The sequence below is a fragment of the Hoplias malabaricus genome, chromosome 10, assembly GCF_029633855.1.
Source record: "Hoplias malabaricus isolate fHopMal1 chromosome 10, fHopMal1.hap1, whole genome shotgun sequence".
NCBI classification, from domain to species: domain Eukaryota; kingdom Metazoa; phylum Chordata; class Actinopteri; order Characiformes; family Erythrinidae; genus Hoplias; species Hoplias malabaricus.
In genome coordinates this window covers 16258940-16273173 of record NC_089809.1, presented here as the reverse complement: position 1 = coordinate 16273173, position 14234 = coordinate 16258940, and the positions used below count along the sequence as shown (strand labels likewise).

The 14234-nt window shown below is 37.1% G+C and overlaps 1 protein-coding gene across 3 annotated transcripts in view; it reads right to left on the bottom strand.

The window, feature by feature from the left end:
• ccny (cyclin Y) overlaps positions 1-9633 on the bottom strand; it is a 95023-nt gene extending 85390 nt beyond the window's left edge. For all 3 annotated transcript variants that reach the window (XR_010804346.1, XM_066682908.1, XM_066682909.1), the window contains exon 1: positions 8756-9633. Coding sequence is in view for 2 of the 3 variants with exons in the window: in XM_066682908.1 (XP_066539005.1) it covers positions 8756-8909 (154 nt within the window). In the remaining variant the exon portion in view is untranslated. The remainder of the gene's footprint in view (positions 1-8755) is intronic.
• Positions 9634-14234: the final 4601 nt, after the last annotated feature.

Here is a 14234-nt window from a genome sequence, read left to right as displayed (position 1 = left end):
AAATAAATAAATAAATGTGTAATCATTTAGGCAAAACCTATATCCAAAACCAATAGTGGCTGGCAGTGATCTTCAGATTCTTAGGTGGCACTGCACTGTATAACGACAGGTTTCTGTAATGGAACTCACAGCATGGGCTCAGAAACAATTCCCAAACCACTGTCTATGAACACAGTTGGTTGCTGCATTCACAAATGCAAGGTAAAACTCAAAAATGCAAAGAAGAAACCATGTATAAACAGGATCTAGAAACAACAATGTCTTTGTATCTGTGATGATATGTGGGTGCATTACATGGCATGGGTGACTTGCACATCTGTGAAGTAGGGATGCTCCGATATTAATTTTTTGGGGCTTATACGATAACCAATAATTAGCACCTTGGTGTAGCCCATACCAATATTAATAACCAATAATTTTAACTTAACAAATTCACTTTGGTTTAATATAAAACACAATTTTCTCACGGGTTGTCATAGGACAAAACTTTTCTTCAGTATTTGTACATTTCTGTACAAATAAACAATGTTTATTCAGTGCAGACATTCACAATTAACTAACAGAAATCATGTCCTTATATTCAAAATGAAATAGCACACAAACAGATTGTGAAGACTGAACCTATAAACACTCCTACACTAATATTTATTTCATCCCCAGGTCCTCATATGTTGTGATTCAGCAATGTAGATGTATCACAAATTACAAATAAGCTATGCAGAAATGAGAATAAAGTAATCATTGTCAAATATAAATTTTTATTAAATATATTACCTGATATAAACAGTTCCAGTCAACTATCATTGATCTTCCAATAACAAAAAACACTATAGAAACATGCATTTTGGAATATGGATAATAAAATATAATATTAAAATATTATCTACTTTCATTATTTGTATTATTGAAATAAATAAATCATTAATCTGTCAAGATTCCATATTTTGAGTGGTATGAGTCTATAATCTATAAACTGACTATAAAATCTATAATCTGACTTTTAATTGGGACTATTGGAATAAACTCCAGATTAGATGCATGACAAAACAAGTCTCAAGATCTGGGGCTCCTGCTCACCTCCTTAAGAGCTAATCTACATTTGCATCCCACGTTTTCTTGGGTTTCTGTCCCAAACAGTGCACTACTCCCTACATAGTGCACATCCCAAATTATTAAATTAATACTACTACACTCAAGGGGACATAAAAACTCATATAGAATTTAAATGGTTTCATTATCTGGAATATAATGCACTCTTTTAGTGTTAATACCATTATTTTGTGTCCTACACTATTCACTACGCAGTGTGAAGGGAGATATTTGAGTTTCAGCCTTTGAAAGAAAATATTGAAGACAGCATTGCAGCTGCAGCTTGGTATGATGTGTGTTGTCATAGCAACAGTTCATTGTGTCCTGTTAGTAAGAAACTGTGTATTATGTAAATATTTTGTGCACTAGCTTGCCGAAATCACACTCTGAAATTTAGTACATTGTATGTACAGTATTCCTATTAGTGTGTAACAAACCACTGGGATGCAGACTACCAAAATGCCTCACCATAACAAAGCACTGACTAACAACATTGGGCCTTTACCATAACTAGGCTACAGATACAGATGCCTCTTAATAAATTAGATTTCATCAAAAAGTTAATTTAGTTCAGTAATTCAATTCAAAAAGTGAAACTCATATTATATAGAATCATTAAAGGTGCTCTAAAATTTCCTGGTAGACGGCTCACGGACTTTGGACTTGTTATAACACAGTGGACCAACACTAGCAGATAACATGGCTCCCCAAACCATCACTGATTGGGGAAACCTCACACTAGACTCAAGCAGCTTGGACTGTGTGCCTCTCCACTCTTCCTCCAAACTCTGGGATGTTGATTTTCAAATTAAATGCAACATTTACTTTCATCTAAACCTCTGCGCAACAGTCCAGTCCTTTTTCTACTTGGCCCAGGTAAGACACTTCTGGCATTGTCTCTGGGTCATGAGTGGCTTCACAAAAGGAGTGCGACAGATGTAGCCCATGTCCTGGATATGTCTGTGTGTGGTGGCTCTTGAACCACTGACTTCAGCAACAGTCCACTCCATCTGAATCTCCCCCACATTTTTGAATGGTCTTTTCTTGACAATGCTTCCAAGGCTGAGGTTATCTCTATTGCTTGTGCACCTTTTTCTACCACACTTTTTCATTCCAAGCAGGAGGGTGTCAATGGCTGTCTTCTGGACATCTGTCAAGTCAGCTGGGGTCAAGGGACCATTTTAATGGCTTGGGAAACATTTGCAGGTGTTTTGTGTTGATTATTCTAATTTTGTGAGATAATGATGTTTGGGTTTTCATTGGCTGTAAGACATAATCATCAACATTAAAAGAAATAAACACATGACATAAATCACTCTGTTTGTAATATAATACGAGTTTCACTTTCTGAACTGAATTACTGAAATAAATAACAATTTGATGACATTCTAATTTATTTAGATGCACCTGTACTGGCTGTTCATTTGCCCCACACTACACTCACACTAGATTATTATCACACTCACTTAACAGTTATGATAAGACCTCATAAGTATTCATTCATTTTCCTTGGATTTAATTCTCACTGTGACACTGATAGGCATATAACTGTAGTCAATGACTTTTATGAACTTCCTCTTTTTCTGAGAGAGTGTCTCCTGCCACTGCTGCCTCAGCGAAGTTCACTTGAAACTGGGACCCGTAATTCTGCCAGGCATCTCGTTGTTAAAATGCGCTCTATTAAATAAAAAATTATTATTTGTCTGTTTTTATTGTCTGTACAACAATATCTGAAAATGTTACTAGTGACCTGTTAAATGTGACCAGAAACCTTTACTGTTGACTGCAACAAACATGATCACAGCATAAAAGTAGTTAGTGTGTTAAAATATTGCAAAATAACTGAAACAACAGTTTCAGTTTGAAAAACTCCCACACTGACCCAAATACTGGGTCCTTCTCTGTTTTTCATGTATGAGCTAAAAATAAACACTAAGCACCTTTTCTCAAGCTGATTAGAGCAAAACTGCCAAATTCAAAGGGCTTTCTAATCGTCGAAAATAAATAATGATTTTGTAGATACAAATAGATGAAGTTATAATACACTGCAGCTATTAATGCTAATATTCATAAATAAATTCCTTAACAAAATATTACATGCACTGGATCACTCACTATTCTTGTCTTAAAATGATTTAAATATAGATTTTTAGACCACATCTCCCAAGATACTACAAAAGGCCCTATTTCCTATAAAGTATATTCATGGTTAATCCTTAATTTACTTGTGGTTTTATTGTTTTCTTCATTCCCATAAAGGTTTTTCAAGGCAGGTAGGTAATGTGCAAGATATTAATGCTTAAGGTAAAGTGCATAGCAAGGATATACATACCAGGTATATTTACATTTACAGGAATTAGCAGACACTCTTATCCAGAGCGACTTACAAAAGTGCTTAGTGTTCAGGTATACGTTCCAGACTTTTCTGCATTCCTCTGAGAACACTTGAAATTAGATGTGTGAACAGTGCTGTGAGGGTTTTTTGAATCTTCACAAACCCCCAAATGACACGCCCTCCCCACCAAAACGGAGCCTCCTGGGTTTTCCTAGTCCCCTCTTATCCAATCTGAGTCCATGAAGAATTGAACCAGTCCAATAAAATCGGGGGAACACAAACAAAAAAAATATTTAAAAATTTTTAAAAAATCAGAACCAGGGTGAGCTTTAACAGATGGCTGTATGAGTCAACGTCACTGAATCAAACTGAAGTTTAAAACCTTAGGGATTATCAAATTATCATTAAACCACAAGCCTAACTTATCTATCTGCACCCACTCTTAAAGCAACACTAGGTAGTATTTGTACCTTAAATTACAGCTTCAATATCATTGCAATGCTTAACTGACCTGTAAAAGGGATAATATAACCTGCCATTGCAAATTCGGGATTCAGCACTTCAGAAGCTGCAATATGTAACTTTTGTTGGAGTTTAGGGAACCACCCCACCTCCCTCCCCCTCACGCCTTATTTCAGGATAGTGCTGTAAAAGTGAATTTCACTCTGCTAGCAAGGGGAGCCTAGGAGTAAAAATACCACACCTTACCTAGTTTTGCTTTAAATAAAACACTCCCAAAACCTGATCTGAGCACATTCTGCATCTTTGAATAAGCCCAGAGACAGGAACAGCAGGATGGACTGAGCTCAACATCCTCCTTTTAGGATCAGCGCAGCTCATCCCTGTCTGCTCTCACACGACCCTTTTAGATGCTAAACTGCACTGGGAGGGCACAGCTGAACCCAGAGCAGCTGAAAGAAAAAGAAAAAACTCCCAACAGACGCCTGACATGCTAACCGTATTAAGGCTCTGCTGCAGATTAGTGCTGCCACCCACAAATCTTCAGAGGGTCAAAGAAAAGAAACAGACACACAGCAGATGAAGGGTTCAGTATAGGTTAAAATAATAGCTCATAAAAGATGGAACATAATGTACCTCATGAATAAACAACTCATATCAACATCCTGAATCTAAGAGGTCGAGCAGAAGAACAGAAAGACAGATCTTAGTTACATTTAATCACATCCATCACTCAAATGGATAACCAATAGGCCTAAGCCTTTTTTAAGATGCACAGGCCAACAACACAGGTCTAATTGTGATCACATAAGGCCAGTACTACCTGAATTAAATATATAAAAAGGTATTCAAATAAAGAAAGGAGTGTTACACGTTGAAGCTAATGGCAGCCCAACTGTTTATCAAGGATGAGAAATAAATTCATACTCAAAAAACACATGATCACCTCCACCATTCTCACTCTGTTTTAACCAGCCTTTTTTTCCACAACCAACTGATTTGGCACATGTCCCTTAAAGACTCAAGTTCAAGATTGTATTGAAATAACACTTTTTATCCATTTCAGATGTCTCCTCACCCTTTGCTAGCTCTCCAGCCTGTCACTGTGCTCGAAACCAGTGTAATGTGTTTACAAAGCCCCGGTGTCAGTAAACAAGTAAATAAACGAGCTGCCTCAGTCCGGTATGATAGGCTTTCTCTCCCTCTCTCTCTGCTCATGGCACAGAAAAGGCAACAGAGAGAACTCCAAACATTCAAACGCATGAACCTAGATGAGGGTTTAGCAATATTCCTACTCCATAGGTGTGTAATATTGATTTATTTTTGCTGTTTCGGATTAATTAAGGTGAAAATATCTCGGGAGACCGCTAACTGCAATAACCAACAGTGCTACAAATCTAAACAACTCGAGTTACTGTGGTAGTTCTTACCACAGACAAAAACTAACAGACAAGTTAGACTTCAGTCACCTTCGAACAAGTTAACTAGTAAGTTGAATGAAAATAAACACTGTGAAAATTAAACAAGTTACAACTAAACAGGTTTTTGTGGTAATTCAAACAGTGAATAAAACTTAGACATTTTGAACTTCAGCTACGCACAAACAACAGTCGTTTTTCTTCTCAAACATACTGTTCCACCTTAAAAGACGCAGAGCTTCAGAACATAAACAAACTGCAATTTCTCCACAATCGTAGACCCTTTAAATGACAAAGAGCCACTCACATCTCACAAACAAGAAAACAGCAGCACCCAGTGAGACACAGCAGCTTGTTTTAGCTGTTTAAGCTTGGATCTCACCCGAACGTGATCTGACCACCAAAAACGCTTGTTACTGCCAGATGTAAACAGTCTTCGAACTGGAACAAATTTTGAGGGGTCTCAAATGCTGTCTCATAACAAGAATATTTTATGACAATCACAAGTAAATTTGGGCTAAATACGGGAGGGAACATACAACTTTACAGGATAGGAAAAGTTTAATTGAAACATTATATATATATATTTTCTTCCCCTAGCAAGTTTGGCATACTATATAATAGTACTTTGGATTAGTAATTAATTAAAACTTATTAAGGTCAAGTTAGAGAAACTTTTCCCAAACCAAGGTCTGGAACATAATGTATAACTAGCATTATGATCAGTGCCATATCCTGTACTTTAAAATAGCCTTATATTTACAGCAATTTTATGCAGTTAACAACTTAATGTCAAATCAAATCACACTTTCAATGTATTTCAATAAGATTTATGAATAATTATAAAAAACAAATGTTCTTTTCTCATTTAAAATAAAATGTACAAATAAAACAATGATGAATGAAAAGAAATATAAATATTTTAAACATAGACCCTAATGACTTTTGTAGTTGCAGTTGACTTTACTGCTTTTCCATAACCAGCAATCTGATTGGCTCTTATCTGATTGGCTGAAGGGCAGGACTTTATCCGTTAACAGCAAGCTGATTGGCTCTTTATGCTGGATGGGACTTTATCTGTAAACATAATCCATTTTCAGCATTATGAGAATATTTCAACGGTTCCCTTATTTTTAAAAATAATTTTAATTTAGGGAAAATTTGTCTGTGAGTTTCCTGGAGTGCTAAAACTGAACCATAATGACTAGAAGAGTCACACCGCTTAAAACAAACACTCTATTCAAAATTAAACAGTCTCAATAGTTTATCCATTACAGGTCCAGCTCCAGATAGAACAGTGTCAGGGTCTGGACTGCGGTCTGCCTATTCCTGACCCCTTGATTAGAGGATGGAGAAGGCACACCCTTGCTAGTAACAAAATAAGCATAACTATACTTGATTTTGAACTAGGATACTGTGGTGCCAAAACCTACAAAGCACTGATCATCAGAGTATGTCATTTAACCATATTCACCACCTACATGAATAAACCTTTTAAAAATTTGCATCAGCATTAAAACATTTGCATAATAATGACCACTCCTTTACAATGCAAACATACAAGCATCGTAGGTTCCATCAGACTGAAATGTAAAAAAGGGTAGGCAAACAAACTCACCATGGACTACTGATGCTGCACCGTCCAAGCCAAGCCACTCCGACTGCATCCAAATCAATCACTCACTCTATTTAAGGCTCCAAATATTTTAAGACATTGACGAAGTGGTCAAAATTTATATTACAATATATTTCTTAATTTAGGTCGATACGATATAATCCCAATATCGATATGAAAAGTTAAAAAATCCACAGAACATCTGCCAAGAACTGAAAGCAACATGACAACACCATCACACAACAACCTTTTGGCTATATCAATATTAATATTTTTAAACTAACTGTGTAGTTGAACCTGTGCATCCTGTAATGAATGTCAGTCAGTGACATATGTGGTCAATAATGTGTATTGAAGTATTGAAAATGTGTATAAAATCATATCAACGCTATTGAAACATTTTGTATTGCGATATATATTGGTACTGACTAATTGTCCAGCCCTAATAAGCTTAGGGTCATGGAAATTGCCTGCAAGTGTATGTTCTCCCTATCATTGATGTCCCCTCTAAACTTCCTGGGTTGGGGTCAAAGCATCAGCAACAGCAATGGGCCGTTGGGCTGTGGATTTGCTCCATTTGGTTTATGTCCCATGGATGTGACGCAGGCAGCTTTTAGCAGTTAACCATTCTTATTCTTGCTAGTGTTCTTGACTTATACACAGGCAAACTGGGGTCACATAGCCAAGAGATGCAATACATAACAGTATTATAGGATAATATAAAGCAAACAGAGAGAAACTTCAAAATGTGTTTGTTATCTGAATAATTCAAATATCACTTAGTTTGACATTTCTTGACACAATAATCATAACATATTCAGGTACTGCACACGTCCCTGATGTGAAATCAGTGCCGCTAAGGCAGACATTACTAAAAACTGTCAGATATCGAGGTCCATCTATGCTGCATCTAGCACAAATAACACGACAACCATGGGCCATCAAGGTTACTTCAGCTGATATCACTGAACCTTAAAAAATACACTAGTATTAAAATCACAGTTTAAAAATCATTGTGATGCTCCACTGACCTGTAAAAACGAAAAAAGAGCCTCTGCCCTTGCTACTTTGAGCACAGCACTGCAGAAACTGCACTATATAACTTCTGAAGGAGGGTAAGGAATTACCCACCTGCTCTTGAATTCAGGACAGTTCTGTAAAAGTGAATAACACCCTGCTAACAGGGGGAGCCAAATATGCCTAATCGTACACAGTGTTGCTTTAAACCACCTATGGTCAAGTCTTCAGATAGATGAAGAATGTGTTTTAAATGTGTTTACATAGCCCCTTTATTAAAAGGGTTCTACATGGCACTAAAAACTGTTCTTCTTTTGAAACAAACTTGACATCTCAACAATCTAGGAACCATTTTTGATGCTATACAGAAGCAATTTTTAGTCTGAAGAACACAAATCATGCAAAAGGTTCTTTGAGTGTTCGGGTTTATGTTATAGAAAAATGTACACCACAAACCATCAATGCTCTAAATAAAGTTTGTGAGCACCTGCTTAGCCAACATTTCCCTCAAATCTACAATAATTAGAGGCTGCTCTTTCTCGTTTATGGCAGCAAAATCCTTTTCTCTTCTAAGAAATCTTTACACTAGGTGTGATACACTGCTGTGAACACTTGTCTGTGCATATGTGCATTAGTAAGGTCAGGTACAGGTGTCGGACAGTGAGTGGTGGATTACAAACAGACCCGAACTCCGTCCCAAAGGTAATGGATGTTGTTCCAGCACTCCAGAGAATGCAATATCACACAGGGTACCGTCCCTGGCCACTTTGGCGGCATCTGGCACCAACAATTTGAACCTAACACTTAACACGGTCCACCTACCTTCAATGTTCTCCCTGTCACTGATGTGCTGCAGGTTGCAGCCTGTGTCCTCACGGCTGAGTTCAGGCTCTGGGCGATATGGTTCCAGGCGCGAGTGTGCATTTCTGCGGAGCTTCGGGCTGGAGGACACGCAGCAGGAGGTTGTGTTCCCCATGGTGCTGGGTGACAGGTACAGGCACTATGTGCAGGCCAGTGGTAGGAACCCAATCACTCTTTTTCTCACTCTCACTATCTACCGTTCTGCTTCTGTCTCTTTTTCACTCTAAAATGGTCTTTCGTATTCACTCTCCTTTTTTTGCTCTTTGATTTCTCTCTTTTAATGTCTCACTCACATTCAGTCTTTTTTTCCTCCCCCTCTCATTCACTCTTTTTTCCTCTCTAGTCTCTTCCCCGTATATTTTATATCTATATCCGAATGTTTCCCTCTTTTTCAACTATTTTCTATTTATCTCTCTTTGAATCTGTCTCCCTCTTTTTCACCCTGTCTCTCTCTCTCTCTCAATCTCTCCCTTCTCTATAAAATTTAGAAATCTCCTTCTAAGCTCAACCTCAATCCCTACTCCTTTCTCCCAACTCTCTCTCGCTCCCTGCAAAAACAAAGCCACTACACGCCTTCACCAGCTCCTATCATCTGTCATAATATTAGTATTAATATTTAAAAAATAAATACAAATGGAAGTGAATGAATAAATACGTAGTCTCCACCCGTCCTCCGTCCGCGTCCACAGCACGGAGAACTCGACTTCATCCACTGCCCGAGCGACGACGCCCACTGGAGGGGGGCTAAAAAAACATTTTAACGCAAATTCATTAAAAATATTCCGTATTTAAGAACGTTTTTTCGCAGAAACACATCAGCGCCGCTGCAGCTGTCACTCCTCCATAGCCGAGCCCAGATCCGTGCAACACACCAACAACAGCCCACAGAAAGGTTCCGCACCGAGCGGTGGGGGGTGAGGAGGGGGCGCACCGGTTTCATTTTGGTTTATCTGTAAATTTTTAAACTGTTAAAATATCTCGAAAAAGAGTATTTAATCACTGCCTTAAAGGACATTTAAACACATTCTTAATGCAATTTCAAAAATGTAAACAAATTGGACACAGCCTTTTCCCTTTTTTCCTTTAGGAGGATTCATTTTTATTTTCATATATTTTGCTAGTGAATCCTACTACCAATAAATATTATACAGTTATACCTCCATTGAGATATTTTCCTTTTTAGGTAATGGAATGCTTAGTAAATTAAGCACAAGTCATTGTTCCCCTGTGTTTAATTCTCATGTATTTACTAAATAATGTAGTTTGTCATCAACTAAGAGTTTAATCACTTTTTTAAGTCAATGCCACAGATTTGTTTATTGTTGTGCTTTATTGTCTATTATTACTTACAATTTTCAACCCACAAAAAGTTATGCTTTTATAAGTAAGGCAAATAGAAAGACTTTTGTCTTATTTTTTCCTAGATTTATATGATAAAATATCGCTATTGATATAATTATATTTTATAATTATATGTTTTATTTAATGTGAGAGTTTGTGTCGCCATGCAAAGGACTGGTGCCCCTCTGAACTGAATGTGCGGTTGCACACAATGAATGGATAAATGAATATAGAATGCAAGCTCCGTACTTGTCAAATTCTGAGTTCTAACTCTGTCTGCCCCATCACTCAGCAGAAGTCTAGCCAACATTATGTTCATTTAACAGAGCTGGCAATTAATGATCTCCATCAAGCATAAGGAACTGTCACAAAGCAGGTGCTTTGTGCCCAGTCATTCTGGGTAGGCTCTGGAACCACCCAAAACTGGATAACAGTTTACAGAGAATAGAGTAGAATAAATGAATCATTAAAGTAGTTTTGGGATGTTTGAAAGCCTTAATTCTTCTTATTATTTTTTATGTTCTTCTTAGTGTGCTTTAAACATATGCTAAATATCTGTTCTGATCAGCAGACCTGTATTCCACCTCATTCAAAAACCACTGCAGCCTGAAACATACTTATAACTTCAGCTCAAATGTGTAAGTATACGTGACTTTTCAGATATATCGATATTGACTCTGAGTGGGGCGGCAAGGTGGCACAGCAGGTAGTCGTAGTCACACAGCTCCAGGGACCTGGAGCTTGTGGGTTCAAGTCCTGCTCTAGGTGACTGTCTGTGAGGAGTTTGGTGTGTTCTTCCCTTGTCCGTGTGTGTTTCTCCAGGTGCTCAGGTTTCCTCCCATGACCCAAAAAAAAAAAAAAGAAAAAAAAAAAGAAAAAAACACGTTGGTAGGTGGATTGGCGACTCAAAAGTATCACCCCAACCCTGAACAGAAGAAGTGGTTACAGACAATGAATGAATGAAGGAAATCTGATGCTGGAGCCAAATATATGCAGAATTTATGGAATCAACCATTGCATTACTACACATTCTCCCTCTGCCGTCTGGGTAGGGTGGGTGTTCCAGATCTTTGTTTCTCAGCTAAAATAACATATCATGATCCCTCAACAAGTGATTAAAGTTGTCATAAATGATATACAGCTGGGTTTACTCTACCATTTAATCTGGAGTTTAAATCCTAGCCATCACTAAAGAGAAAAAGCCTGCATTATATAATCTGAGATAATCTGCGATTAGAGATTTCTCCATGTAAACAAAGCTTGAGATTTCATTTTAGATCATGTACCACGAGCTGATCCTGTAATATCGCATGCACCCACAGCCAACGTAGCGCTGTCCTCTAGTGGTGATAAATAAGCAGTGCACCCTGGGAGCACAAAGGATGCTTGTGTGTCTGAGCCAGTTCTTAAGCTTAAGCTCATCACTGTTTAATATTTTCTCCTCATTGAGCCCAGACGCTTTAACAGCAACAACATTAAATATAATTGGCTACATAAGCTTAATTATTCTTGGCCATCTACTGCCTCTTCAAGGCTTTTAATACACAGCAATACACTTGAATTTTACAAAACATTGGCAGTTCATATTTTATAAGCTGTGTTTAGAGCGGTAAGTGCCCAGGGCAGCACATTTGTGTTAAATAAGTATTGATGCCACAAAGAGGATACCAACATCCTGGGTTTGATCCTTATCTCGGGTGACTGCCTGTGAGAAGTTAAATGTTTTCTACATCTGTGTGTGTCTCTCTCAGTCCAAAATAGCTCTCTCACTTTCTCTCTCTCTCTCTCTCTCTCTCTCTCTCTCTCTCTCTCTCTCTCTCTCTCTCTCTCTCTCTCTCTCTCTCTCACTTTCTCTCTCTCTCTCTCTCTCTCTCTCTCTCTATCTCATGACTGAGAAATGTAATCTGGATGTTTTTGGATGGTGAAGAAACCTCTCAATGTTGAAAAGTATGAAAAGAGATGAGGATGATATTCCTTCTCCACATGTAAAAAAAAACTACAACATTTAATTGTTTTTGCTGTTTTAGATGTATTACTTAACATAAGGTGGAACTGACTCCAAAGTAATAACACCTCAAAATTCAGGTGACTGCTAACTTTCCATGAAAGTAAATATGTACTAAAAGAGGCAAATAAATAAATAAATAAATTACAAATGAGTTCCTATAGTAATTTAAACAGTTAATAAAAACTTACAGACAATTTAAACCTCACCCACAAACAGCCTTTTACTCAAACATACCATTCCACATTAAAAGATGAGGAGCTTCTGAATGAACATGAATGGGGTGAGGGGTTGTTTTGCTGTGTATGTATACATGCACATTGTCTGTTGAGTTAATGACTGTAATCTCCCTTGACTCTTAACCTGATATGCAACCCCATGTTATAAATGAATGAGGAAATTTTGTTTTTTATTTCAGCCCGTCTTAGAAAGATAAAAATGTTAAGGATATTATTGAATATTACTTTCATCCAATCATCCACATTCCATTATTGCTTCTCTTTAGTCTACAGTGCTTTTTTTTGAGGTGTTACTGCTGACTCATTTTTATTATATATAATATTATATAAATTATATAATATATATTTATATATATATAAATTTATATATATTTATATATTTTTATAATATATATAAAATATATATTTATATATTATATATAAATATATATATATATATATATATATATTTTGGGAGGGGGCATTTTAAATATATTGAGGTTTTATTGCTTTTTAATGTTCATTCTTTCTTTTTCTTGAGGGGGGCTGGGGCATTTTTAAATATTAATGTAAATTTAATTTGTGTGTGTGTGTGTGTGTCACCATGCGAAGGACTGGTGCCCCCTCTAGGGTGTGTCCCACCTTTCGCACATTGATTCCGCGTAGGCTCTGGAACCCTGAACTGGATAAGTTCTTACTGACAATGAATGAATGAATGAATTCATTAATTTAATTCAGCCGATTTCTTACAGTCCTGTCCGAAACACAGACCCTGATACTACCAGCCCACGACCGTTTGTTGTCTTTTTCTGAATTTTTCATTATATGAATGAAGTGTAGGGTTGCCAATATATTTGGCCATGGCTCTATATCCAAAAATGTGAAAAATATGAAATGTCTAGATTATTAACATTTCCAGAGTTTTCAGAGACAAATGTATAAAGCCTTTGCCAGGGATTATACTTTTACTTATTAAAGTCCAGTACCATTTTATTTTTATTTCTAAAACAATTTAACAATGTTTAGCATATGTGACTAAACCGAGAACTCCAGCTTTGTGCAATACCTCCAAGAGCCCTCACACAATGTCAATAATACCAAGTCTATTTGCTAAAGTGTCACATGACAAGGGCATAGGGCATTAAATTTTGTTCACTTTATTTATTTGTTTATTTGATTGACAAATCCGGCTTTTTTCATCTGTGTCCCAATAAGACAAATATTAATAAAAGTTTGGAAGGTACGATGATTTATTTTTGTCTAATTTTGCCAGTTATAGACTATTTGTATTTATACAGCTACAACAGCAAAAATCAAACAACTTTAGTTATTTTCATTGTCCTTTCTTTCCCCCCAGAGGGTCAGCTCACCCAAATATGGCAAATGGGCTGTTGCTCTGGCAACTTTAGTCTGGTTTGTGCATGTCCTTGAAAGGGGTGTCCTTCAAATCTCTCTGAACAGGGTTGTATTTCTTGGCTCTGTTCGGAGCATCTTTCACATTGGAACAGCTTTCAGTGACGCAACAGCTCAGAAATGCAGCCCAGCTCCACTGAAGCCCAAGCTCATGTGTCCTTGAAAATGTCTTCAGCTTTTGAGATGTGGGTTCCTCTTACGCTCATCCAACTCAAAGGGACGTATTCAACTTATATGTGCTGAAAGAGGTTATTTGAGTGATGCCACAAAGAACTGTTTGAACCACCTTATAATGGAACCACCTTTTCGTACATGAGATTTACAAATGGAATACATTACTAGAAATAAAACTATTAAATTGCAATATAACCTTTATGTTACCTGAAGATTATTTAATATGCAGTTTTTTCTTTTGCTATTACAGCCCAGCAGTTAAGATGTTGATGTTGTGCAGGTTCCATTG